The 26501-nt window shown below is 56.7% G+C and overlaps 9 protein-coding genes across 9 annotated transcripts; 4 read left to right on the forward strand and 5 right to left on the reverse strand.

Moving 5' to 3' along the window:
- The first annotated feature begins 1104 nt into the window (after positions 1 to 1104).
- Positions 1105 to 3009, forward strand: J3D65DRAFT_110387 (glutathione synthetase large chain). Its single transcript, XM_066793720.1, has 3 exons — positions 1105 to 1470; positions 1690 to 1765; positions 1817 to 3009. Exons 1-3 carry the CDS (start codon positions 1166 to 1168, stop codon positions 2984 to 2986), a joined length of 1551 nt encoding a protein of 516 aa, XP_066651136.1. The 5' UTR covers positions 1105 to 1165; the 3' UTR covers positions 2987 to 3009.
- Positions 3010 to 4208: 1199 nt separating this feature from the next.
- Positions 4209 to 7995, forward strand: J3D65DRAFT_110390 (uncharacterized protein). Its single transcript, XM_066793721.1, has 3 exons — positions 4209 to 4805; positions 4854 to 5290; positions 5392 to 7995. Exons 1-3 carry the CDS (start codon positions 4321 to 4323, stop codon positions 7986 to 7988), a joined length of 3519 nt encoding a protein of 1172 aa, XP_066651137.1. The 5' UTR covers positions 4209 to 4320; the 3' UTR covers positions 7989 to 7995.
- Positions 7996 to 9095: 1100 nt separating this feature from the next.
- Positions 9096 to 10529, forward strand: J3D65DRAFT_559990 (Golgin subfamily A member 7/ERF4 family-domain-containing protein; the record flags this gene model as incomplete). The annotated part of the gene is made up of 3 exons (XM_066797437.1): positions 9096 to 9489; positions 9589 to 10235; positions 10359 to 10529. Coding segments are annotated over 3 exons (1212 nt in total), but the record flags the coding sequence as incomplete, so codon positions are not given.
- Positions 10187 to 11723, forward strand: J3D65DRAFT_110432 (uncharacterized protein). Its single transcript, XM_066793722.1, has 2 exons — positions 10187 to 10217; positions 10359 to 11723. The coding sequence occupies exon 2, from the start codon at positions 10678 to 10680 to the stop codon at positions 11560 to 11562; it is 885 nt and encodes a 294-aa protein (XP_066651139.1). The 5' UTR covers positions 10187 to 10217; positions 10359 to 10677; the 3' UTR covers positions 11563 to 11723.
- Positions 11724 to 15286: 3563 nt separating this feature from the next.
- On the reverse strand, positions 15287 to 16759 carry J3D65DRAFT_637230 (60S ribosomal protein eL33). Its single transcript, XM_066801482.1, has 5 exons — positions 16551 to 16759; positions 16339 to 16348; positions 15872 to 15941; positions 15718 to 15813; positions 15287 to 15585 (listed from the first exon to the last, which is right to left on the reverse strand). The coding sequence occupies exons 1-5, from the start codon at positions 16570 to 16572 to the stop codon at positions 15457 to 15459; spliced, it is 327 nt and encodes a 108-aa protein (XP_066651140.1). The 5' UTR covers positions 16573 to 16759; the 3' UTR covers positions 15287 to 15456.
- Positions 16760 to 16943: 184 nt separating this feature from the next.
- J3D65DRAFT_637237 (D-3-phosphoglycerate dehydrogenase 2) lies at positions 16944 to 19147 on the reverse strand. Its single transcript, XM_066801483.1, has 4 exons — positions 18742 to 19147; positions 18149 to 18551; positions 17493 to 18089; positions 16944 to 17434 (listed from the first exon to the last, which is right to left on the reverse strand). The coding sequence occupies exons 1-4, from the start codon at positions 19041 to 19043 to the stop codon at positions 17324 to 17326; spliced, it is 1413 nt and encodes a 470-aa protein (XP_066651141.1). The 5' UTR covers positions 19044 to 19147; the 3' UTR covers positions 16944 to 17323.
- A 735-nt stretch (positions 19148 to 19882) lies between these two features.
- On the reverse strand, positions 19883 to 21343 carry J3D65DRAFT_560217 (putative nucleosome assembly protein Nap1; the record flags this gene model as incomplete). The annotated part of the gene is made up of 5 exons (XM_066797457.1): positions 19883 to 19933; positions 19987 to 20303; positions 20355 to 21065; positions 21131 to 21210; positions 21294 to 21343. The coding sequence occupies 5 exons, from the start codon at positions 21341 to 21343 to the stop codon at positions 19883 to 19885; spliced, it is 1209 nt and encodes a 402-aa protein (XP_066651142.1).
- An 824-nt stretch (positions 21344 to 22167) lies between these two features.
- On the reverse strand, positions 22168 to 24229 carry J3D65DRAFT_686038 (sucrose transporter; the record flags this gene model as incomplete). Its single annotated transcript, XM_066803823.1, has 7 exons — positions 22168 to 22990; positions 23021 to 23154; positions 23335 to 23507; positions 23558 to 23629; positions 23687 to 23850; positions 23906 to 24079; positions 24135 to 24229. Coding segments are annotated over 7 exons (1635 nt in total), but the record flags the coding sequence as incomplete, so codon positions are not given.
- Positions 24230 to 24936: 707 nt separating this feature from the next.
- On the reverse strand, positions 24937 to 26432 carry J3D65DRAFT_661716 (uncharacterized protein). Its single transcript, XM_066802609.1, has 3 exons — positions 26035 to 26432; positions 25682 to 25998; positions 24937 to 25647 (listed from the first exon to the last, which is right to left on the reverse strand). The coding sequence occupies exons 1-3, from the start codon at positions 26113 to 26115 to the stop codon at positions 25272 to 25274; spliced, it is 774 nt and encodes a 257-aa protein (XP_066651144.1). The 5' UTR covers positions 26116 to 26432; the 3' UTR covers positions 24937 to 25271.
- Positions 26433 to 26501: the final 69 nt, after the last annotated feature.

Genomic DNA, 26501 nt, shown 5'->3' on the forward strand with positions numbered 1-26501 from the left:
GATGTCTTGACGTACAAGTTCACGGCGCAAAAGCAGCTGATGTCGCGTCGAGCGGCGCCGCGGACCAACCAAGTCAAGCGCGTCACAAGGTTTCTGAGGCCCGACTCAGACCTGCCTGACAGGATCTGAGGCGGAAGACGAAGTCCAAGCTCAACGACAAGGAGCGGTCGGAAGGGTTCGTAGAGAAGATGCAGAATGGGTGGTCTGGTGAAGGGTTGAAGGGTGGTGATGGTGGATGTCTTCGCTCTACTTTTGGTAAGAGGGCGCGCAACACCGCTGCACTCGCTTAAAAGCTCGGACCAGGAGCTCGGACCACAACGACCACCCATCCCCCCACTACCTAGTCGGTTTGTACCTTAGCTTCACTCCCGTCTGGCTTCGTCAGATCTTCGTCAGCCCTGCGCTGCTTGCTTAAATCCTGGAGTACTGGAGCCTGCAAAGACGAGGCTTCAAACAGGGGATGATACTTGAGAGAGACTGGAAAGCGCACTCGGATATTGGCTGGGCACAATGGTCCAGTGTATGTAGCCGGACAGGAAGTCAAGGGATATCAAAGACCAGTTGGCTTGTTACGCCATTCTGCGTGGGCATCCGGATCTTGCAAAGATAGAAGAAAGAGAAGACGAACACCATAAAAGAGGGGTGGGTTGGGTCGTATACGTGATGCGAAATAGCAGCTAATTCAGAATCTTCGCGCTTCATCTTTGCTCTTCTAATCATCTCCAACAATGAAACCGTGGACGAAATCGGGTTTTCCACAACTTTCCTGCGTCAGGGAGCAATCAAGGGCTGTAATCCACGGTTTGTCTGGTGTGAAGCAGCAGTATGCCTTCAAGATTCGGCGTCTATATGTATAGGGTCATGTCTTTACTGCTCTGAGCCTTTCAAAATTGGCCGACAATGGATATATGGAAGGGAAGCCATGGACCTCTCCTCTCTTCTGGCCGGCGAGTTTTGAGTCGCTTCCACCCAGGGAAGGCAGTTGCTTACCCATGCACGCACGTACCACAATCAGGTCCGCCCTGAGCATGGCGGCGATTGCGGGCGGATTAGTAATCCATCTACCGGCCAGTTGTTGCCGTGCATGATTTCCTCTGATTCCATCTTCATCAATGTTGTCTGCAGACAAGAGTTGCAATCCATCTGTTTGGAGACGCCCCTGATCATGTCGCCCCAGCCTCTTCATGCCGACTACCCCCCTGCACTCTCGGACGAGCAAGCGCAATTCCTGCTCGACAACCTGAAAGACTGGTCCATTGCCAACGGCCTCGCAGTAAGACCTGCTCCGACCTTTGTTGCGTCATCCCTGGACCCGGCTGGAGTGCTAGCAAACACGGCACCCGTGACACTCTTCCCTAGCTTGTTCCCCAAGAACTGCTATGAGGAAGGACTCGCCATACAGAAGTCGTACAATGAGCTCTACTCGGCCATAGCAAGAGACGAAGAATGGCTCAAAGAAATTGTGGAAGAGTGCGTGGCTCCAACTTGTGCTCTCAACCTCCCCGCTTCGGCCTTTCCCTCTTGAACGGGTCGCATCTCGACCCGGCTGCTTTTCCTTTTCCTTTTCCTTTTTTTCTTTTTCTTTTCTTTTTGCCTCGGGGTTGTGGTACACCACTTTGCCTGTGCGCCTTTACAAGCTAGCAGCGATCGGTTCGCCTCGATTGTTCCCGCTGCTGACACGGATATCAGACTGATCGGAGTTGACGAATTCGTCGCCAAGCTTTGGAAGGTCCATCTCAAAGTCAAAGAAGAGGGACCTGTTCAGGTAATCCGAGTGCTTTGGCTTGTTTGATCCCAGGATCCTGACGCTCTGTAGGACATTACTCTCGGTCTATTTCGTTCAGATTACATGGTCCATTTGGACCCAGAAGACACCAATGCCAAGCCGAAAATCAAGCAAGTGGAATTCAACACCATTGCCTCTTCTTTCGGAGGGCTTTCCTCGCGAGTCTCTGGACTACACAAGCATCTTCTCTCCATTGAGGCATATCCTGCAGATGTATCTCCTGCAATCACACAAGACGCACTGCCAGAAAACAAGTCGGTGGCTTCTCTAGCTGCTGGCTTGGCAGCAGCACACAAGGCTTATGGCCAGTCAAGATCGACAAAGCCTTTGTGTGTTCTCTTTGTGGTGCAAGACCCGGAGCGAAACGTCTTTGATCAACGCCTCCTGGAATACTCCCTGCTCAGCGAGAGTGGTGTGCGGTCTTACAGAGTACCATTCAGCAGCGTCTTGGACGCGACAAAGCTCGACTCTCAGCGAAACCTCATCTACCGACCAAAACATGCACCCGGCAAAGAGCACGAAGTCAGTACGGTGTACTTCCGAGCAGGATACTCACCCGATGACTATCCGAGCGAGACAGAATGGGACGCGCGTCTGCACATTGAGCGCAGTCATGCCATCAAATGCCCCAGCGTTCTGCTTCACTTGGCTGGCTGTAAAAAGGTCCAGCAAGTCCTGGCGACACCTCACTCGCCACATCTTGCACGGTTTCTCTCGAACGACTCCACGGTCGCGCGGGTTAAGGAGACTTTCGCACCCATTTACCCGCTAGACAAGAGCGACGCGGGCTTGGAGGCGCGAAAGCTGGCCCTCAACGCCAACGCTGCGCAACGCTACGTTCTGAAACCTCAACGCGAGGGCGGAGGAAACAACATCTACCGCAAAAATATTCCGCCATTCTTGGCCACGCTGCCCGAGTCAAGCTGGCCCGCTTACATTCTGATGGAGATGATCGAGCCGCCAGCGGCCAATAATGTCATCATCCGCAACGGCGAAGTGCGAAAGGGCGGTGTCATCGGAGAATTGGGCGTCTACGGTGTGTGCTTGTGGCGGCACGGCGACGGCGCGGCAGACAGAGGACAGATCCTGGAAAACTGGGAGGCTGGATATCTACTGCGGACCAAAGGCAATGAGAGCGAGGAAGGTGGCGTTGCTGCGGGCTTTGGGGCCGTGGACAGCATTTGTCTCGTCGATGTGTGACCCATGGCTGGTTGGTCCGTCCCGCAGTCTGCATAGCCCTGGCCGTTTACGTGTAGAAGATGGTCTTCCCCTGCGGTGGTCTGCCGAGAGGGCCGAGAAGTACTGAAACAGCATCCAAAAAGCTAGATGTCGACAGGATTTTGCACAGCGAGTTGTTATTCTTGGACGAGGACAGCTTCGAGTCTTTTGGCCATTTGAAACCGTGTCGACCAACAACAAGGAGGTGGACCTGGGATGAGTTGGCGGATGCTGCCGCCGCTGTGGCTGGGACAGTGCCGGGGCCCCAAACGGTTGCTTCGGCTGTGCTCACCTCAGGCCCAGAAGCACGACATGACAAGGACAATGGTACGAGAATCGACAAGCTGACGAGTTGCCTGGCGACAGGGACAGTCGTCCTGAGGCGGCCTGAATGCAGAAGACGGGCAGCGCCTCCAAGCTTTCGGGCGGTGACGGAGGTCAAGCCGAAAGTTTGAGTCAAGCCGCCAGGCCATCGCGATGTCGACTGTGCCTCTTCTCTGGGAGCATTCCTCGGCGCTGGGGTTATGGATGATGCGACCGACGGGCGGACAGGCGCGGACGGGAGCTCGAGGCGAACGGTGGGCCGCATGCCGAGGACAAGGGCTGCTGCTGGCCTGAGCTGCTTGCTTGCATCGAGGCCTCCCGTCCACCACCAAGCCTCAGCACCTCCACGGCGTCCGCATATGGTGACACTGGCAGTTTTACGCCCTGCGCGCCCCTCACAAAAAGTTATGCCGCCTCGTTGAGCTCAGCCCACGGCTGACTCCGTCCCGGGAATGTAATTACGTGCTTCCCGATCCGGCGTCGCCCATGCCGCACCAGAAACTCCCTACACCCTGGACGCCCGAGAGCGTTGCTTTGGGTTTATGTGACAGCAGGAAATCTACAAACCCTCTCCGCTGCCATGGCATCGAGACGGCTGATCTGCTGGATGCACTGATGCGGATGGAGACCGCTTCGTGTGCCTTGATCCGTTGCGTCGACATGCAACGCCCACACCCGACAGCTCCCTCGTCAGGCTGCCGGGTCCCACGAATGGAATGTTTGCTGCGTAATTGTAGGACTACCACTTTTCTACATGGCCATGTCATCGCAGTAGCTTGCCTCTTCCTACCTACTCCTGATCTGCTCTTCACTGCCCCACATCCATCATCATCCTTGAAACATTCAACACCAACTCACGCCAAAGAGCGAATGCTCCTTGGCCTCGACATACTAGCCCTCCCTCCTCTGCAATTCTCAGTCTGCCCCGGAGTTGGACGATGGGATACTCGGAACCATTGCATACAGGCCTCGTTTGATCCTGATACCCAGTCATGAGACTTTATCATCACATCTTATGCCTTTTTCTGGCGCTTCCTGTGAATTCAGCTTTGGCTCTGCCCGGACAAGGAATCCAAGCTCGACAAGATGGCGATGAAGGTGCGACGGCTCCAAGATTAGCTTCGGTCTCCAGCCAAAAACAGCAACCGTCTGCCACAACAAGTACCATCTCTTCCGCAGACCCAGAAACTCCTCATTTACCTCCTGCCTTTGAGACGGCTACGACGTCAACGGACACAAAGGCGAATTTTTCCGAGACTTCTTCAGCGTCGAGCAGCGCTGCGACACCGACGAGCTCTGGTATGCATCTGGCGCCGATCCGTTCAAAAGATGCAGCTGACGTAGTCCAAACAGTCTGGACCTACCCCGGTCACGGACTGCCGCTCGAGCCAAAGGTTACTCCGGCCATTGCCATCGCCGGCGTGGTGCTGATTATCTCGGGTGCACTCTATACTCTGATTGGCATCAGAAACCCATGGTTAGTGGCGCCAACAGAGGGATCAAGGCTGACAACTAACACGTCCAGGGTTCATGTGGGATTTTCTGCAGCTTTCGGTGCCGCGCTGGCTGTGACAGTCCTGATTGAGTACCTCATGAATCCTCCAGTGACCGACGCCGTCCAGGGCGCCTATTTTGTTGTCGTTGTCGTCACAGGCCTTGTTGTCGCCGGAATAGCCAAGCTCTTCACAGACATCACCGAAGGCATAGGGTGCCTCCTCGGAGGCTTTTGTATCGCCATGTGGTTCCTGGTTCTCAAACCCGGTGGCCTGATACCACAAAAGGCAGCGAGGGGCGTTTTCATAGGCTGTCTCACCGCCGTGTGCTACTGCCTTAGTTTCAACAAACATACCAAGCTGCACGGCCTCATTGTCTGCATCTCATTCGCCGGGGCAACAATAACGGTGCTGGGCATTGATTGTTTTTCGAAGGCTGGGCTGAAGGAGTTCTGGCTCTTTTTATGGGGTAAGTGACTCGCTGGCGCAGGCTGACATGGACAAGGATGGGGGATGCACCCAGGGTACGTCCGGGATTCGAGCCAAATATAGCTAATTGCTGCCGAACAGGCCTGAACGAAAACGCGTTTCCCCTCTCCACGAACACCTACCCCATCACTCGAGGGATTCGCGTCGAGCTTGCCGGTATCGTCATTTTCAGTTTGTTTGGGATTGTGTCGCAAATGAAGCTATGGAAGGTCGTCAGAGAGAGGAAGGCCCAGAAGGATGCCCACCGTCGGGCGCAAGACCACGAACGCGACCGAGTCGACACTGAAATGGGCCAGAAGAATCTCAGTGAGCTTAATCGAGACAAGGCTCAATGGGAACTTCTTTACGACGACAAACCAGGAGACGGCACCGCGCTGCAGTACTTGGATTCTGGCATCGGCTCTGCAGCACCAAGTATGCGTAAAGCTACCACCGTGAGCCTCCAGGAAATCGGTCGGTCGGAGTCGGATGGAAGTATCAAGTCGCACCACATCGCAACGAATGGACGAGAAAGCGACGCACAACTACTCCCTTCACCACCGAGCCATGGTTGCGACGAAATCCAGCAGATTGACTCGAACGGCAGACCGCTGACCACGCCTGTTCCGCAAGTCCCGAGTCATCCCAAACAAACAGACTCAACCGAGGAACCGCAGCTACCAGAGGTACGGCAAGACGACGCAGTCTCGAAGTCGAATTTACCAGAGGTTTCCGAAGTTCCATCAGTCGTACCTCTTCCATTTGCTATTCCGTCTGCCAACAGCTCGAGGTCTGACGCTGAAGTGCTGTCCTCGGTAGCCTCGGTTCCTGACGAGGTCGTGGAGGACTCCATCCCAGTTGACGACGCCGAGAGCCTGAGAGATTTGGCAATTTTCTCGGACGAAGCCCTGGTCATCCCGCACGTCGACGACGACAAGGCTTCTTCGATTGCTGCCACGCTGGACGATTTGAACGACCAAGTTGCCTCTCTGCCGCCGCTTTCAAGGGCCGGAACGCCATTCAGTGCGCTTCTCCAAGACGAAAAGGAGACGTGCGCGCATGACGAATCGCTGCAAGATGGTCTCAGATTGGATGATGACACGATCGAGAATTTCAAAGTTCTGCAGGCCGTCGTTGAAGATTCGTACTCGATTGGCAACGAGGACGTGACCAAAACCGGAGAGCTAGCGAGACAGAGCACGGAGCCCGACGAGCGCCTCGAAGTTTCAGGATCAATCGCGGACCCAATCACTCGGCCAACAGCACCCAATGACACGGAGAAATGCGAATCTATTGAGGATCGGCTTCAATCTGGACCTTCGACCTTTCCCGATGACGAGCACGCGAGCGAGAACGAAGCGCCCTCGCAGCGGTCGACCAATCGGTCGGGAAATGCCCATTCCGCCGGAGGAGGCAGCTTGAAAGATCACCTGCCAGACAACAAGCTGTCCAAGGTCGCGCAAGCGTATCGCACGAACGAATGGGCAAAGTACCTCTCCCTCGCCGATCAGCCCGAGCTGGAGCCCATTCCGGAACCTTCAAGCCCGGGAATCAAGGTGGACGTTGGCGCACTTACGGAAACGCCGACCAGCGCCGGAGGCTCGACGCCACAGCCGGAGTCGAGGGAGACAAAGCTAGCACGACAGTCCAAAGACGGTTCCCAGGCGTCGTCGTCTGTCAAACCGGGCAAAACGCCGCTTACGGCGCGCTCTTCCTCTGATGGTTACGTGCCGTACGTGGTTCGAAATGGCCAGACTACACCGGCCCCTGAGGCCACAGCAACACTACCCAGGAATTCGCCCTTGATGCACGCACCCCCTAAACGTCCTATTAGTACTACTCATCGCTCCTCCAGCGGATCGTCGAACCGGTACACGATACGCTCAAGCATTTCGCCTGCCGTCCAGAACCTGGCCCATCTGCGTTCATCATCGTCACCCGGACACAACGCCCTTGTGGAACAGGCCTTGGTCGAACATCCGAGAGACGAAATTGCACAAGCGGCAGATCGACGCCACAGCAGGAGACCGGCGCCTATACCGACAACATTGCCCGTGGAGACGCTGCTCGGCCAACGCAAAGACATGATGCGCAACAAGATGCACTCGACGTCGTTCAACAGTACCGCGACAGCTTCACCGGTGGTCTCGTCTGGGAGCAGGGCGCCTAGTGAGACTTCGTCGATCCGCGAGAAACTGAGCAAAAAGGACCCAGACGAGATGTCGTTGCGGGAACGCAAGATGCTGCTGGATCAAGAGAGACAGTCTGGCTTGGCGCAGCGCAAACACACGCTGCAGATGCAGCAGCAGATGCTACTCCAGCAGCAGCAGCAGCGGCCGACGCAGAGCCGGACCGGGGTCCATGGTCCCAGAGCCCACAAGCCGCACAACTTTGACTCGCACCAACCAGTTCGCGATCGGGGGCCGGACAGGGAAAAGGAGATGGAGACGTGGGGTCACTGGCGGCAGTCTCTGCACCAGGCCACGCAGCCGGTGCAGGTCGTCGCGGCAGACGAAGGGCGCCGAGGAGCAATGATCAGCGAGCGGAACCAGGCCAAGATGTGGCAGCTCAAGCGGCAGATGGACGACAGGGAGCGCGAGACGCGGGTCGGCGAGCGCATGCGAACAGTGGACTGGCAGAATGCCCATCGTGACCACATGCGGAGAATACAGGCGGCGGCCAACAAACACGTCAACTGATGCCAAGCCACCATCAATACAACTTCTTTCCTTGACACTCCTGGGGGTGGATCTGGCTAATGGGTGGGGCGGTGCAAGTAGTAGAAAAGCAACGGAAAGAAGAAGAAAAAGAAAAAAAGAAAAAGGCAGGGAAGGCATGGATGGAGCACGGGTTGGGAAATAAGAAGTCGACAGGTTCTTCTTGGCTTTGAGAGGAGACAGAGAGATACCCCGGCACACCAAGGATTTTCGGGATTGATGGCGGCGTGGTGAATAGTTTGGACAGGATGATACATACGGGATGTGTAGGGCGACGGGCCGTGTACTGTAATAGACGTAGTACAAAAGCCATCAAGCTTCGCCGGACCAAGTCAAACAGAGGACGGGGCTACATGGATAGCAGCAGAGCCAAAAAGGCTCGGTCGGGATGGAGCTAAAGGAAGGCATCCAGGCGGCGGGCGACGTGTTCCGGACCGGCGGCGGATGGGAGAGGTTGAAGTTGTCGACTGGACGGGAGAGAAGTGGGTCCAGGTCCACGTCCAGCACAGGCAGCCGAAGCGACACGCAAAAGCAAAATGCCATCAAGTGTTGCAGATGGACAAGAGGACAGCGACTGGGGATTGGGATGATGCTCGTGCAAGTCGTCGTAACAGGGGCCCCGTCCCCAGGGCAGGCATCTGGCGGAGCCGGACGCAAACGAGGCGCCAGCCATAAGGGGGCGCGCATCCTCGGGCACGCTGCATCGCGACTGTTAAAGTGCTGGCTGATGTAGGAGCAGCTGCATTTTGTCTCGACACTCGTCGCTCTCTCGATGCCGCTGGTGCAGCTTGTCGAGTCGGTGCGCAGCTGGAAAGACGAGAAACATTTCTGGCTTGGCACTAGCGCAGCTTCACGACGACCCGGACTCGCTCCCCTTTCAACTCCTCCTACTACGACGACACCATTGCCTCGCCTTCGCCTTCGCCCTCGCCCTCACCCTCGCCCTCGCCCTGTCCTCGTCGCCCTCGCGCCCAGCCTCCGCCTCGCCAACCCACCACAACCACAACCACAACCACCACCATCACGGCTGCAGACTCGCCCAGCAACCTACCACCGTCCTCGAATACGCTTCCGCCCACGCATACGCATACCCACTCAGAGCCCCAGCCCCAGCCTCCTCCGCCTGCCCAAGTCCGCTGGAGCCTCACCCAGCGTCTCTTCAACTTTGCGCCCTTCCGCCCTGGTCCCGGCGCACTTGGCCAGCCCGCCTCGCGACTCTGGAATCCCGTCAACTCGTCCCCGCGACCCCTCGCCGTCCCTTCGCACCAGCCCGACTCGCTTCCAAACGTCCCCGTCGACCGCCACCCGTCAACCGGCACTTCGGGAGAGAGGGACGGCTACCCTCTGCTGACCCTGATTGAGCAATATCAGAGCAAGCTCCACCACGACGGCCCGCAATCCAGCAGCCTGCAAGTAGAGTGGGGGTCAGCGGGCGACAGCTCCCGGACCAGCGCGCGCCTGCCCGGCAACAAGCGGAGAAACGGTGGAGAAGACAGCCCGCCGCGCGACTCACCACCACTCGCCGAGTCCTCAGCTGCAGCCGCCAGCCGCAAACCCAAGACATCAATGGATGCCAACGTAGCCGCCCGCGCCGCAGGTCTCTCCCACGCCCCGAGCGCAGACTATCCCACCGCCATCAGCGCTGGCCCAGACGCCGAGGCCGGCTTGCGCCTGACTCGCACTGCCTCGCGCGCAACAATCCCCGCCGAACAGCAAACAGGCACATTCCGCTCGCGCCAGCAGTCGAATCCGACACTCGACGATGAGGAAACGGACGAGGAATACCCCTGGGGCCCATCGCACCCTTGTTTTCCGCACCTGAATCCTCATGTCCCCGTCGGCTCGTCGCTCTACAACTCGACGCGCATCATCCGCGTGAAGCGGGACTGGATGTTGGTGGGCGACCTGGCCCCGACGTATGCCAATCTGTATCCGGAGGTGCTCGACCCGTATATATCGGAGGACGAATTCCGCGACATCATCAAAAAGCTGAACACGGAGCTGGTCGCGGCGTTTAGTCCGTGGAGCGCGAGAGCGGCCTTTGACGCCGTCATGGGAGTTGCAACGCTGTGGTTATGGGAAGACTTGGGCCTGACGGGCGTAAAGAAGCGGCTTCGACGGCTTGAAGAGTGGATGGAGCAGTGGAATCGGTTGAAGGGGGTCAAGGAGGGGGTGCGCATCATCCCGCTGCGGAGGACGGGCTACATGAGCGTAAGTACCACAGCAGCAGTGTTTGCGCTGCAGCTTCCCCAGTCCCTGCAACACGCAAAACCTTATACCACTTTCTGCCCTACCATGCCGTACGACGTTGTTTTATCGTGAGAATCTCCTCCTAACCCCACGTGCTTGCAGCTCGACATTCAGATTCCCGACCCGCAAATTGGCCTCGACTCTGCCGCTTCGGTACACTCGACGCGCTCTACCAGCGCACATCTGCAGCCCGGCGGCGACCTGCCATTACCCACTGCGCCGGGCTCGCCTGGCGAACACGGTCTCCCGCAACTTCCTGGCATAACAGTATGAATATGCTTCAAAACCGAAAAGACAGAATCCCCAGCAATCATGGATTGTATCAAGAGCGCCTAGGTATGCCGACGCTAGGCGGAATGAACAGTATACGTGCATCTGCCCGACCCTCAGTAAACAGTAGTGCAGTGGTTTAATACGCAACATGGGGAAGAAAAGAGGCGAGCAAGCAAGCAAAAACGGGACAGCGGGCCGATGTATAGATGAGTCGACAAGCTCGCGCGTGCGTTGCCAATCAGAGCAGCGTGCTTATTACATACATGGTCGGTGTTTTAATCATCTCACATACGACGGCGTTTTCTACCTTCAGGTGCGAGCCGTGGAAAAAAAGGGGGTTTCTCCTTCTCCCTCTCTGTCTTCATATCCGTCTTCTCTCTACATGTTTATTATTTCTTCTTCGCGATCCTTGCTGTTCTGCACCTTAGGCCACGCACATGCGCTGCGGCAGGGTTACGCCAGGCACAAACGCAAAGAGATGGTCTGGATTGGACTCGAGCGCAAAACACGCCACACGCCAGCCGATGGGCAGATGCCATGCACGCACGCAGCTCCTACCGATTTGGCGACTTTTCCGTCTGCCGCTGACTTGGGACGACTTTGCTCCTTCATCGTCAATTTGGCCGGGCCCGGTTGCCTTTTGAGTCCCCTGTTTGCCTGCCTGCCTGCCTGCCTGCCTGCCTCCGACAACGACTCCAATCTCCGCAGCGCGTGCACCGCACCGCATACACGAACGACGTTGGGCCCGACGGACAGGTCAGTCAGGGGTTCGCATCTTTTCTTGCCACTTCCACCCATGGCGAGCGGTGCGACTGAGTGGAGGGAGGAATATTTGTCCGTCCGCATCACCCTGTATTCTTCCTTTTTCCATCCTGCGCCAGCTCTTTTTTCTTTCTTCGTCGTTCGAGATTTGCTTCTTCCTCAGCGCATCGTGGGTCGTCCGGTTGCTGCCGTCTGTCTCATCAAGCGCTTTTGTTCTGCTCGGCGCGGAACTATCTTCAGGGATATCTTCAGGGATGTGCGCGTGGGCTGAGATTTTCCTTTTCGGCTACGGCTCGTTGTTGCTTTTGGCTCGGCTTCCTCCCATTGCTTTTTTGCGCAGTGCGTCGCCCCGCCGTTTGGCTCGCGCGGCGTGGAGTCACATGGCTTGGTGTCGGGGCGGTGCCGTGGACTTGCTCGCTGCGCCTCTGCTTCTGGAGGTCTGTCTGCCTGTAGGTCTGCTTGCATCGGCTGTGACGAATGACGCAATGGCTGGCTGGCTGGCTGGCTGACTATCTGTCTCCCTCCCTACACCAGTCGTCGTCGTCGTCGTCGTCGTCGCCGTGCCGTCTCCAATCTTGCCGCAGCGTTAACGCATGTCCGCGAACACTCCAGCCTTTCGCCCACCCCTTGTCTCCGCCTCAAACCACTACAACGTAATCATCTCCTTCTCTTACTACCTTGATACCCTCCTGCCGCTTTCCTTTGCCCGCTGGACTTCTTCTCTTTCCTATCCTCTTTCTCTCGTGTTCTCTCTCCTATGTATTATACTATAGCACATTGTGTACGATAGTAGCGTTGTTGTCGTTGCTTAAAGACTACATAGCTGGCCGCGCAAGCAGAGGGCAAAAGAGAACGTGGATTATTACAATTGTTGAACGCACGATGTGGCCACCCTTTCTATTTGTTGGTTAAGTTGTGTACAAGACAAAGGTCCAACGGCTCGTTGCGCCAGCGACTTATCATTTAGCTTGATTCACCATTTGAAGTCCAACTTGACCATTCAAGCTTCCCAACATTGGGAGAAGAGACTAATCCATCCTTGTCGACTCGTGCTTTTGTGACCAGAAAAAGTCCGGAGACACGACTGTCTTTTGTCTGCTAAATTGTCTTTTTTCTTCCTCGTCGGCCAATTTCCCCAGCTAAAGGCGTGAAGTATGTGTGATCATGGCTTCCAAGCCGGGGAGATTGTCATTAGTACCGCCGTGTCTCCTGTCTCTGTTTATTCTGAGGAGCGCCTGTAGCACCATTCGTAATTCTGGAATTTTTTCGAGGTCGACCTGGCTGTAGCCACATTCGTCGGTGTGAGAAAAATCATTACGGGGAGAAGGTGGGAGACACTGAAAGCTTCCCAAATCCGGGGATTTGGAGCATTGTGGTAAACCATGCTGTTGAGTTTCCACAACGGACTTTAAAGCAGAACCATCGCATGGTTCAACCGGCCAGTGCCCCCCTGGTTGCTCCTAAACGGGAGCTCGAGATTTCACCAAAACTGCCAAAGAGAAAGTGATACGTAAATTTCTTCCCTTGATGTGGCCGACCCAGGACAGGGAGGCATTGACCAACGGTACCACGGGAGAGGGATTAGGAGAAAGAGCGCGCAACAGATGTCAATACTGGCGACGGAACCAAACGTGCCCTGGCATCGGATCGTGGCGGGGCGAGGAGGAGCAAGCGATCCACAAACGAGGACAGCCAATACGTGCGATGGACAACGAGCGGCTGTGGCCTTAAGCTGATGTAGCACGGGTGGTTCCTTGGACTCGGCAGCAGCATGAAGGAGAAACGGAGGCGGCAGACAAACAAACATATCCGAGACGGCAAAGCAGAAAACACCATGATGGCCTGGTGGAGGAGGTCCAACAGCTGGCAGTATAACATCGCGTCCAAGTGGCAGAGGCAGGCAGGCATCCATCCGCACGTCCAGCCACCCAAAGAGGCCTGCTCCGGATTGTTCAGGCAGGTAGACACGGACCAGGCGCGACCAAGAAGCCAAAGAATCCGGGAGACGGAGGAGAGATCGGTGATCCCTCACCTCAGTTCATCCCGAGAGAGAGAGAGAGAGAGAGAGAGAGAGAGCGGGAGTCAGCGGGTTTAAGTACGTGGCCCGCAGAGCTGGCTAGGTGCATGGGAGATGGGAGTCGTTCGTCGTAAGGCAGGTCGTCCACTAAGCCGGGCCACTACCTACCTTACCAACCCGTGTCTCCCTTTCTTCTTCCATTTCACATCACGCACGACGGCGAATTGGAAGTGCCGGAGGATCTAGGGAGGCACTGCCACGCCCTGCCACGCCCTGCCACGCCCCCGCGCGGGCAAATCGTCAGACGCGACGTGCCCCTCTGAGTCTTGGGGTCAAGAACAGTCGGAGCCGAGGCAGGCTCCGACTGTTCTGAATAAAAGGGGTCAGTTTGTTTGTCTGCTTCATGGCGAGCTTTTGCCCACGTGGAGCGGAGAGGGACGCGTCGAGGGAGTCTAGACCATGGAAGCTCTCGCTCGCGGCAGACAGGCGGGACGGAGTTGTGCTTGCTTTTGCTTGCTTCCTTGACATCAACCAAGTCCCCGCCGCGCCGTCCCGTGCCGTTGGATGCCCACCTATGTATGCTTTGCCCGAGACCGAGAGGACTAGGTAGGAGCGCAGCAGCGACAGCAGCATCAGGGGCAGCGAGGCATGCGCGGAGAATGTTCAAGGAAGAGACACTCCCAGACCCACGTGTGACAGAACAAGCCGGGCAAGGCGAGCGAAACATGGCAGGACCTGTCGATCGCACCAAAGCCGGCGTGGAAAAAGGAGAGGTGCGACCACAAGTGAGGAAATGGGGACGGCCGAGAGATGAGCGTTGGAGCCGTCAATGTCTCCGAGTCTAGTCCCAATGGCATCCGGATGGTGGTTGGAGGCCGATATGACCGATACACGGGAGGTGGTTTGGGAGGAGAGGCGCGGATTTTCGGTGAACGTCAAGGCCAAAACGAGCCGAACTGATTGGCATTAGCCGAATGGTTTGCTTGTCAAACTGTCAGGTGTGTACTAGGGGCAAGGCGGAGGAAGTCGTTGCGGCGAATGGAGCACTCAAGCCACGCCATATGGAGGTATCGCAGCAACCCGACGTGGACGAGGAGCATTCACCTTCCGACGAGGTCCTCCTTTGCCTACTCGCAGTCATCGAATCTCAGCAACTCATCCACAGCAGCAGCCTCCGAACGACGTACGCATGAACCTGCGCTCCCTCAAACTCGTCATCGCCGGCTAGCCAGAGGCGGCAAGCGGAGCGACAGTCGAAACCCCAAACACTCGGCCGCCGTGCCACGCGCAACCACAAGCGCGGACGCGTTTCCGATTATCGCATGTGCCACGGCGCTCGGCATCGCGTGCGAAGTGGACTCGAGACGAGCACGGGAAAGAAAACCGGTAGGATCCGGCGGTTGCGCCATCGTGACAGGTCCTCAGCGTCGGAGGAGGCCACGCCCTGAGTCCGAGCGACTTGAGACGACTGATAAATGACAAGGTGGACGAGACGTCGCTTGGTGAGGCAGGTGAGTTGCGACGCGGTGTCGGCGATTCTGGGTCTTGGGTTGAGCTTCACGCGTCGGGTTTGGGGTCGATAGATTGGTGGTGCGACTGCCCACGGGCATGGCAGTTGGTCGGTGGAGTTGAGACTTGGGACGGTGTAGCAAGGCTCTCCAAAAAGACAGTAGAGTGTGTGACGTGCGATAGGAAATTAGAAGCACCAGGGGTCCACCCACCTTCACTGATGCAGTGCTCTTTTTGTGGGAAGCTTGGAAGCAGAGTCCAGACTGTCAACGTGGAATGCGGGAACCCACCAGGATTTCATAAACGATTGATGAAGAGCAGCATGTCGTTTGAGGCTGCCCGTACAAGCCATTGATCAAGGGGAACCACTGGCGCCACGAACACACAGACTGCGATAGTCAACGAAATTCACCCCGATTCAAGCAATGCAAGAGCTCCACTTCACACAACAGGGCAAAAATCAGACCAGTGTCCGTACGATACCCATTTTGATAAAGTCGTAGAAGAGTAGGTAGAGTGAGACCCGACCCTCCTGAGCCGCTAGTCGGTTGCCATCCTAGCTTCTTTTTGCCTCACTTCCTTCCTTCCTTTCCTTTCCTTTCCCGCTGAACCGCACTACTTGGACTGGACGAACTTGACTTATATCGAAGAGGGGTACAGCATGATGCGGACGGAGGCGCCAAAGGACTTGGGAGGGAGGTTGTTGCGGAACTGAGCGCGGACGACGCCCGAGTTTCCGTGGGTGCGGGTCACCTTGCCCCAGATAACCTATTCGTCTCGTTAGCATTTTGTTCCGCTTGACGCCAATGCAAAGCCGAGACCACTCCTCGGTTGGAATGTGGACTAGGAGCGAAACGTCCGTGGTGGTCTCTAAAGGGAGTGTGTGGAAGGTTGTCGTACCCTAATCTTGGAGCCGCGGACCTCCTTGGACGCCCTGTAGACGAAAGCAACGCGCTTGCCGAGGTAGAAGGTCGCGTCCTGGGTGTTGTCGACGCCCTGTCGGTTGTTATCAGTACTTTGCCTGCCCCATTTGACCATGTGTCCAGCTTCTCACCTCAATCTTGACCAACGAGGTGTTGGGGTTGGTGTTGCGCTTGCCCCTCTGGTAGGAAAGGTGCTTGCCCCTAAGGAAGTCTCAGTATATGTCTCCAGCAAATTGTCAAGTTTCGCGGGCTGGCTAAGCGAATGAGGTCGGTGTCGTGGAGCGTCTAAAGTGACGGCAGTGCTCTTGTTCTAGAGGGGCGGCCTGGCTTCTGTATCTTGTACTCGAGGCCTGTCTCATCGAATGACAGGCCATACCCATCGGCATGCGATGGTTGGCGGGTGATGTACAGCCCAGCAAGCCAGGCCCACAGCTCCGGCCTCGCTCCCGCATCGCCAGCTCCAATGTGTTCAACCAGATGCATCCATTTCCTCATCCTCGATGAGCATCCAACATCGGAAGACTAAGCGAGCGGGCGGGCATGCGTGGGTGCAAGGCGGGTTGTGGGTGTCGAGGTGCGCATCGTCGGGGGTACTCACTTGACGTAAACTAGACGAGGCACACAAGAGTCAGCCAAAAATTCCCACAAGAACAACCCATTTCCGCTCGAACCACCAACGCGCATCCTGCGAGAGGGCAGCTGCCGCAGTGCATTTCAGAGCCACTCGCAGCGGCGTCGGCTCGCAGGACGACGGCAGCGGATCCAAAATTGCCACCAGCAAGCCTGGGATTTAGGAGGGAAAAGACGTACGGCGGTGACCGGTCTGGGACATTGTGGAGGATTGGCGGGCAAATTCCGTCAGAGGTTGTCGTCGTCGAGGTCGGAGGAAGCGGGAGGGAGGGTACGACCGGTTGGGGGAGGGTGGCTCTTCGTCGTCGTGTGTCGTCTCGGCCAACTGGGTGATTGTTGGTGTCGCGATTCCAAAATCCCACCGCGGAAGGTGGGCGTCACGTGATGAGTCGGCAACCTTCCGGTTCCCGTCGGCGTGGCTTCTTTGTGGCTCCGATCGCGATGACTGGATGTGGCCCTGATCCCCCAATCACTTCACCACGCCCCTCGTCAACGGCCTGGCTTCAATGTCAGATGCTCCGCACTTCTGCGCGAGCAGAATGACTCCCAATAGCTGCATGCATGGATAACGTCTGTCGGTACTCTTTGATTTTCTCATCTACCGATTCATCACAGTCCTGCTTGTGCTACTCTCAGGCATACAGACATCCTCTTCGAGACAAGCGCCCTCTTTTTGAAATTTTAAATCTTTCATCTCTGCCAACGCCTCTCCCATGCATGACGGCGTAAAATTGACAAGAAAAAGGAAAATAATTGGTTGACAAAGCCGCTCCCTCCACTCCGCTCGTTCTGTTCTCGACCTGGAATTACGAGAACGCCATGTTGAATGCTTGCGCCGCACTTTTTTCACCTCTTTTTGTTTTCAACATCCAAACTTTACTTTCTACCCAAAGGAAAGATAGCCAACCCAACGACACAGGTCATCATCCTGTATTCTAGCGGCAGAAAAACGTCTAGTAAAGCACACGAGTCCGGATATTCGAGGGCAGGTCCTCGAGGTCTTGGTAGAGGGTCTTGAGCTCGCTCTCCTGGACGTCAGAAATATCCGTCATCAAGTAGGCAACCTGCAACAATTGTTAGAGCTGTCATCAAAAAAAAGGAGAAAGATGTTTGGGATCTTACATCGCCCTTGGCATCGACAGTCTGCTTCTCGACGTTGTGGTCACCCAAAATGTCGTTGACCTTACGCAAGACACCGGGAATGTTCTTGTGAATGTAGCACACACGGACGTGGTTGGTCTCATCGGTGGTGAGGGAGCGGAGGAGAAGCTCCGGCATGTTGACCGACTGGACCGTTGCGCCCTCGTTAACGTACTTGGTCAGGGCAGCGGCAACCTCGATACCAATGGCACTCTGAGCCTCCTCAGTGCTACCACCAATGTGAGGAGTGAGGATGATGTTCTTGAGAGTGCGGAGCTCCTGGGCCCAGTTGTTCAGGTCGGCGTTGAAGTAGGGGCCGTTTCCAGCAGGCTCGTTGGGGTAGACGTCGATTGCCGCACCAGCAATCTTGCCACTCCTCATTGCGTCAATAAGAGCAGGAATGTCGACGACACTACCACGGCTAGCGTTTAGAATGTAGCTGCCGTTGCGCATCTTGGCAAAGTGCTCTGCGCGGATCATGTTCTTGGTCTCAGGGGACTCGGGTACGTGAAGAGTGACAAAGTCAGCGCCCTCGAGAAGCTCATCCAAGGTGTTAACCTGGCGGGCGTTGCTGAGAGCCTACATATGGAGTCAGTTGTAAGCAATCACGCATTTCTTTTTTGGGGCTGGCAACTCACCATGAGGTTGACCACGTCATAGTAGATGACAGACATGCCCATAGCCTCAGCCATGACTGATAGCTGGCTACCAATGTGTCCGTATCCTACAATACCAAGAGTCTTTCCTCTGACCTCCCAGCAGCCCGCAGAGACCTTGTTCCAGACACCGTTGTGCAGCTCCATGGAGCGGTCGCCGAGCTGCCTGGCCAGCGCAATGATCTCGGAGATGATCAGCTCAGCGACACTGCGCGAGTTGGAGAAGGGCGAGTTGAAGACCGCAATGCCATTCTTGGCGGCGTAGTCGAGGTCGACCTGGTTGGTACCGATGCAGAAGCAGCCGATGACGATGAGGTTCTTGGCCTCCTTGAGGACTCTCTCGCTGAGCTTGGTCTTGGAACGGATACCGATGACGTGAGCGTCACTGTCAAGTCTGTTAGCACTCCAGTCTTTTTGCTCCGCAACCCGGCCTCACGCCAGCGCAAACTCGAGGCCGATGCCGGATGAGAGAGGCGCAAAACAGCCTCGTCACTCATGACGTGAAACAAAGTCCCAAAAAGTGTGCAGTCACACCATGCCCAGACATTTTGGGGGGGAAAGCTTGTGACTCTTACCGAATCTTCTCAATGAGCTGATCCTCAGGCAGAGAGGACTTGTGGAACTCAACCTGGTAGCCCTGGCCCTGCAGAATGTCGCGGCCAGTCTGGTTGACGTTTTCCAGCAGGAGAACCTTGATGTCCTTGGTGTTGAAGGGCTTCAACTGCTTGGCGTGGGAGGCAGAGGTGCCCTGACGGGCAGAAAAGCTGCCCGTGGGCGAGTGGTATGCCGCATTCGGCGAGGTGGAAAGGCTGAGGGTGTTGGAGACTGAGCGCGCGAGAGCGTCGCCGGCGCCGGCAATATCAATGGCAGGAGTCATAATGGCGGGACTGGAAGTGAGGTGAGGTGAGAGGGTGAGGAGAGCGAGCTTTGGGAGGAGTTGGCGCGCAAAAGAAAGAGAGGTAGCGGACTCGGAGGTGCTTGGTTCTTTAGGATGACACACGCCCCGCGGGTGCGAGTCAAAGCTCGAAAAATGTTCACGTCCCGCCCTGCCCCTCCGCCCCATGACGGACCCCCGCCAATCGACGCCCGCTGGGACCTGGCAGTCGAAACAAAACCGACTTTACAGCGACGGGCCGACGTCCATCACTCTGTCCTGCGACTAGTCGGCAAGCTCGGCATCTTGGGTGCTTGATTTGGCGGGAGAAGCGACAAGTTACATCCGTTGCTCTACGACTACAGCTTTTTCCGTGACGACCTCTACGCTCCCGCCCAAGATTAGAAGAAGTAGCCTGCATCCACCGCCGCTAGCTGCAAGCATGAACATGAAAGAGAAAACTCGAATAAAAGAAAAGCACCCTGCCTCAAAGCGCCCGGTCCTCCTGATGTGCATTGCAGTCTCAGCTCACCATTCTAGCGGGGACGAGTCATAAAGCACGAAAAACAACAGCGGCCCGTACGGCCCACAGCCGCGCTGCCGGCTTGGCCAATTCCCAAGGAAGGTAGGTTATGATCGTGAAGCCGTATGCATGACGCTCTGCTGCGAGGGAACGAACCGAAACGTGGGTGATCGTATCGTAAGAGGGGGAGAGGGGGAGATGCCGTCTACATCTGATGCTGAGAAAGCGCCCTACTGGGCTGGAAGGCTTGGAGAGGATAATGTGAGCATCGTCACATTGTGGAGTGTGCACACGACGGGTTCATCCAGGCAGCACCCGCTTAACTCTGCTTGCACTCGGCAGCCTCCTGCTTGGGCTTCGAGCCATCACCCTAGTGCTTGGTCAGTACCGCGACAGATTGCTGGCGCGTGGCGGTTGACGTACCTCCTCGTCCGACTCGTCTTCCTCATCCCTGTCATCGCTGAGGTCGTCTTCCTCCTCGTCGTCCTCGTCCTCGAACTCGCCCTCGTCGTAGTCATCCACCTGCTCAAACTGGAGAGCCTCACCGGTGAACCAGTCAATGGCGCGGGGAATGAGCTTCTCCTTGATGTCCTCGCCAAGCTGGTAGTCGAGCTCGAGGCGCTCCTCAATGTCCGAGGAGACTTCGTCGTCGTCCTCACTGGGAGCCTTGGGTGGCGAGAAGAAGTTGAAAAAGGACTCGGTGGGGACCGTCTTCTTGACGACGCGGGTCTGCTTGGTGTCTGAGGCACAAGTTAGCCAATTGCATTCCAGTCATCGGGCTGATGGCCTACTCTTGTTACGCTGCTTCTTGCTCTCGACGCGGACGGTGAGGTCCTTGCCCGGCAGCCAGTCAATCTTGTCACCCTCGGCGTGGTCGTAGATAAAGTCGCCCTCGTAGCCGTTCTCCTCCTGGTAGTAGTACGTCTTTGTGATGGTCTTGTTGGTGAAGAATTCGTTGTCGGAAAACTCGAAGATGAGGCGGAAACCGGGCTTGTCGAGGTACTCCATGCGGATGTCGGTCAGGTGCTTGAGGGCCTGCTCGTCGCGGTCGGTGATCATCTCGGCCAACGAAATCTGGTTCTTCATGGCCGACAGCCAGAACTCGGGAATGCCGTTGACGGGCTCTGAGGGCTCCTTGGTCTCGGTGGCGGGCTTCTCGGCCTCTTCGTCCTCTTCTATTTCCGCCTCACCGACCTTGACCTCGTCCTCGGAGGGCTCCTCGGCGCCATTGACAATCTTGGCGCGCTTCTGGTACAGCGGAGTAAACTTGGCGAAGTACTTCTTCTCGAGCTGGAGGACCTCCTCCTGGAACTCGGCCTCGAGCTTGGAGTGCTGCTTCTGGACGCCCTTGAGGCCGGCGACGCGACGGCGAACGTCGGTCGGGAGAGACTCGATGTATCCGGACGAGCGACCGACGAGGGAGCCGAGCTTGCCTTGGATCATGGAGACCAGAGCAGGATTTTGAGCAAAGGCGGAGACGGCGGCGGCGCGGTCAAAGTCCTCTGGCGGGGCTCGCATTAGCTCGCGGCAGGGAGGAGAAGGCAGGAAAACGGGGCTGCAGACTCACCTTCCTTGATGCTCGCGACGCCAGGCTGCTGGGCGCGCGAGGAGATGGGGGCAGCATTTGCCGGGGTGTTTTGGGGGGTGCTGGCAAAGGCAAAGGTGTTAGTCAAGGTCGCGGCAGCCATTTTGGCGAAGAGTGAAAGGGAAAAAGAGTAGAGACGGCGTACGGAGCGGTTGCCTTATCGGCGCGCTTGTTGCTGCGAATAGGTTCAGACATGGTGTTTTGGTGGAATTTGCTGAGCGGGAGGGGGATGAGAGGGCGGTTGAGTGGTTGAGAGAATGTTGGACGACGTTGAGCGTGGACGGACTTGGGGCAAGCAGAAATGTGAGAAAAGCGCTAGCGCCCGCAGTCTAGTCTAGGCGACGCGCTGAGATGCCCTTCCGTTGCAACGACGTGAACAATGCACTCCGCCAGAAAGGAGCCGGGGGGGTGGGGACAGGACAGGACAGGACAGGACAGTCACCCGCCAACTACATGTACATGTACGAATGGAGGTAGCGATGGCGAATGTGGATGGATGATGGACTTGTCGCTCTCTCGACTCCCGTCCCTCAGGTTCTTGTCCCTTTGTACAGAGTAGTACCGGTACCTACTACGTGCCGTGCCACGGCTTCCCTCTCCGGTCCGCATAGGTACCTAGGTATCTGGCTGGGCTGGCTGGCTGTAGCAGAGAGACGCTGGCTGCTGGCTGCTGGCTGCTGGCTGCTGGCTGACAGCTGCGGGGCCTTCCTTTCCGTTTCCTTCCTTGCCGGTCGCTTCGATAACCACCGCACCCCCTACAGTACACTGTACTGTACCGTAGCACCGCCTTCACCCTCACTCCAACGTGGCCCTGCAGTGCACCGCTCTTTTGATCACCGTCTGTCTACATGTACATGTACCGGGTATCAAACATGATGCGCAAGGGCAACCAAACTCCCGAAAATTTGTGCCAGCCTCCCACCCAGCCCGGAGGCCCTCGCAACCAGAAATTTCGAATCCGCCACCTGCCCTCGCCGCCCTTCTCCCCGCCCCGCCCCTTGACCTCAGTCCTGATGCCGCAGTCGGTTCGTTGCGTACGCGGCCACGCCTGCTGAGAGCGCCCCGATGAACAGACACACTGCAATCGCATTCGGCCCGTCTCGACCATGGTGCTGAGACCCGGACTGATGCGCCCCCTTGGCCAGCTCTGGACTCTTTCCAGGCTCCAGCACCGAAAACACCACCCACGAAATAAACGTCCCTACAAACTGTGGCAGCGTCGTAAACAGGTTGAGGATGCCCAAGTACACGCCAGACATCTCTCCGCTCGACCCGCTCCCGTTCGCCCCACCTTTTGAACTCTCGCCGCCCGCCAGCTCAATGTCGCTGCTGCCGGACACCCGTCGGTAGCCTGCGCCGCTCCTCTCCGACCCTGCCAGCCGATTGATTTCTTCTCCCATGAGTGAAAACGGGGCCCAGCAAGCAATGGCCCACGATATCCCGTTGATCGCGACGATCGTGGTCGCATATCTGTACGATTTTGCCAACGGCGCCAGAATCATCGAGCAGGCAAACACGACGTGCGACATTGTCCAAGCCGTCAGTAGGCTTGGCTTGTTCCTTTCAAAAGCCTCCGCGACCCCCGCCAAGCCGGGCGGAGGGCGAGGCGTAAACTCGGGCTTCACATCATCCGGCTTCCTCACAACCGACGGCAGAACCAGAGACCCGACTAAAGTGATGGTCGAGAAGATGATCAGCGAGAGACTCCCCAATCGGCCGATCTCACCGAGCGCATCCGCGGATTGCTGTGCTCCTTTTGGCAGATCGTACCGTTTATATATCTCGCCAACCCACGTCGAGGAATAGAACATGAACGGAAAATAGCCTATAGACACGTCAATACTTGTCGTCGGGTTCGTGTTCGCCGTCTACTTGCCGATCCAAGCCCAAAACTGCACCACACATATGGCCGCAATTCTTGGAGGAAGATTGACCGTAGTCCTGATGAGTTGAGCAAACATGTCCAACGCTCCAGTTCCTCCAACTTCCTTGCTGTTCATGGTTAGCTTTGTAGAGTTGGATGCACGGTGGGGTTCGAAAGTGCAAGTACAGTTGTACATGAATGCTCCTCGGGCGCAGGCGTAGCAGCGAATGAATGCTCCCTAGACGCACTTCTTATGGCCAGGAGGTCGGATTTCTCTCGAAAACGACTGTGGATGGGTAATGGAGACTAACCCTTCGTAGACTTTTTCACTGACTGCCCAGCACGTTATGCCCGTGCAAGTCAGCAATGCAATGGCGGCGACGACGATTAGTTGTTTAAACTGCGTGTCGCCCAATAGGCTGCCGAAGATGGCTCCCAGGTCGAGAGCACCGCAGCCGTAGCCAATGAGACTGCCGATTGCGACCATGCGAGTGGCTACACAACAGTCAGTAGCGATCTCCGATTGACATCCAGAATCAACGTACCCCATGCTGAGCCCAGCTGCTGTTTGGATGTCGGGAGCACATCAACGATCAAGCTTCGACCCGAAGCTTGTACTATTCGTATGTCGAGTTAGCCGGCAGGGTCTCGTCATACTCTGGACGATGATTTACCCGAATTTATGGCAAAATCGATGGCGTATATGCATAGCACAGCTAGCGTGATGGTCACTTTCCGTTTCAAGTCAGGGCTTGACACAAAAACCGAGACGAGCTCCTCAGCCCAGCCCAAGATCAGTAGCAAAACGGATACGACAACGGCGCCACCAACCATGAACCTGCATTCGTATTAAACTCGATTCTGCCTGGGGCGAGCTGACCAGAGAAGCTTACGGGCGGCGTCGACCCCATTTCGAGTGACTTTTGTCAGCCAGAATTCCAACGACCGGCTGCATGATGAGACCCGAGAGCGGGCCGGCAATCCAGACCAGAGAGACCAGAGACTTGGACATGCCGAGCTGGAGGAGGTATGGCGTGCAGTATGACATTTCGACGCCCCAGGTGAACCTGCATTCGAGTTAAACTCGATTCCGCCTAAGGCGAGCTGGTCAGAGAAGCTTACTGGACGCCGACGATGGAGGCCGTCAAGTAGGCCATACGGATGGACTCTGACTGGCCCTTGATTCCGGGTTGACCGGTCCATGCTGAGCTAGCCGGAGCCCGCGTTCCTACGCCAATGGCTCCAGTTGGCATGATCGGGAGACTTCTACGGGTTGAGCAAGTGGGCACGCGAAGCCGGTTTCATCAGTAGATATGGGGCTGGTGGATAGCTGAGGGGCTCTGTCTACAGGCGCAATGGGTATGGTTGTCGCGACGTCGGGGTCCACCACGGCGGAGGCGATGGAAGAACGAGGAGCTGGCGAGTTGAATAAACGAAGCAGATGGACCGTTGGGTTGCAGCAGGGGTTGAAGATATGTATCAGGCGCAAACAGGTGCAGGAGGCGGGAGGTGAGCTTGGCAAAGTCAACGTCAGTCACGTCGTAAGCTTGACAGGCAGGCCAGGGGTCCGGCGGGAGGCTCTTTGTCCTTGGGCCTTCCCTTATCAAGCTCTCGAATCCCTTCCGCAAGCTCCGGCTTCGTGCGATGGCCCCAGTTAGGCTCGCACTCGGCGTGTTTGAGATTCAACAGGGTCTCGGGCCTGCAAAGGCTTACCTTGGTGTCAGTGCCCTGGTGCCTGGTGAGGTGGTGTTCGAGCGGGAGCGGGAGCCGACGTGTGTGGCTTGAAGCTTCAGCCACAGATGTCCGCCACAGCCGCCATCCACCCGGACGGCATCCATCCGTCCGGCTGTCAGGGTCCGTCGGTCCCCACGGGGCCGATGCCGCCGCCGCTCCTTACCTCCGCTGGTAACCCTCCCGTCGCATCGTTCTCGTTGCCTCTGGTTGCCTTCAATTCTCTTCGTCTGCCCTTCGCCACCCTCGCCAGTCCTTTGTCATTCTCTTTCTTCAGCAAACCACACGACGCCGACAGAAATAACACCTTCCTGACTACGGCCCTCCTTGAACGCGAGCTGTGGTGCTCGACAAGAGCTCACTACGTCCACATCTTACAACACTTGCTGTGCCTGCATGAATGAAGCGTCCTTTCCAGCAGCATTGACGCCCCACAAGCATCCCAACCCCACGTTCGCCAATCGGTGCTGCTCCATTTCGAGAATCCTCACTTATCATCTACAGCCCCCAGCCCCAACAGTTTGATGGTCATGGCACAATGGAGTCGTATTGTTGAGTTGTCACTTCCGAGTCCAAGGGCTTGAGAGAGTGGCATAGGCCACGATCCTTGCAAGCTGACTTTGCAATCGACCTCAACACCACTTCAGCAGCGCCATTGGCTTCAACCTTTGCACCAGGATACAAAGCTCCCAGGCACCACGACTCCCCCTTCGTGCATATCCGCTCTGTTTCCGTCTCCTGGCTTCCAAAGTCCAAGCGATGTTTCCCCGGCTTCGACGTCATAACCCGCTCCAAAGGAGCGGCCACCACAATCTGAAACCCACCCCTCGACTCCAGCAACCACTCAACCCCATCAAAAATTGCTTTCACTGCCATCGTCGCCTCCGCGTCTCCGCAGCGGGTGCTAAACACGGAAATGGGACGAGCGTGCCACCTACCTCGGGCCCGGCCAACCGATGCGAGACATGATGCCTGCACCATGCACCGCTCGCCCAAATCCGCCTCCGCCGCGGCTCCCGGCAAACCTTCCCTCCACCGACCCAGCATCGCTCCCCGCCCATTCCGCCCACCCTCCGGTCACAGATCTTTTACCTCCAGCAGTAAATTCCTCGTGTTCCAGACTGTCGTCTTTCTCCGCATGCACGTTCATCATATTCTGGATCTCAAGCATAGTGATCCAGTTTGCAGCAGAAATTTTCTGGTCGCGCTTCAGGTGATGTTCTGGGTCCATCATGCACGTGTTTCGGGGCCGTGGCTGTGGAATAGACGAAGTTTGTCAGCCCATACTCACCAGTTTTCTTTCGCAACGAGATCTACCACAGCGGGTGTCGAAAGAGAAGGGACCTCCCGGGTCTAGCGAGCAACCAACCATGGCTCTCTGGGCGCGTCTGCAATGGCGGACGACTGCTCCCTAAGATTCACTGCAACAGCAGATGAATGCTCCCTGGGTGCAACAATGGCGTGAACAATGTCTCATTTCTTTCGACGCCCACCGTACTACCGTTGACATCTGACCACTCAAATTTGGCCCCTCTATTCGCTCTTCAAGCCGTGTTCACTCATGCTTTGGAGATTGTCGCCACAGGCCAATGCCTTTTTGTTGCAAACATTGAGGGCTCTCCCAAATTCCGCCAACTTCTTCACGTCATTTGAAGTCACAATTGCCTGGAGTCGGATCTGACACCAAAGGTTTCTACGACGATCCACGGGAGTGAAGATTCATCCTACGCACATATGCGCCACCGAGGCTGCTGAGCT

The sequence above is a fragment of the Phyllosticta citribraziliensis genome (assembly GCF_038025025.1).
Source record: "Phyllosticta citribraziliensis strain CPC 17464 chromosome Unknown J3D65scaffold_12, whole genome shotgun sequence".
NCBI classification, from domain to species: Eukaryota; Fungi; Ascomycota; class Dothideomycetes; order Botryosphaeriales; family Phyllostictaceae; genus Phyllosticta; species Phyllosticta citribraziliensis.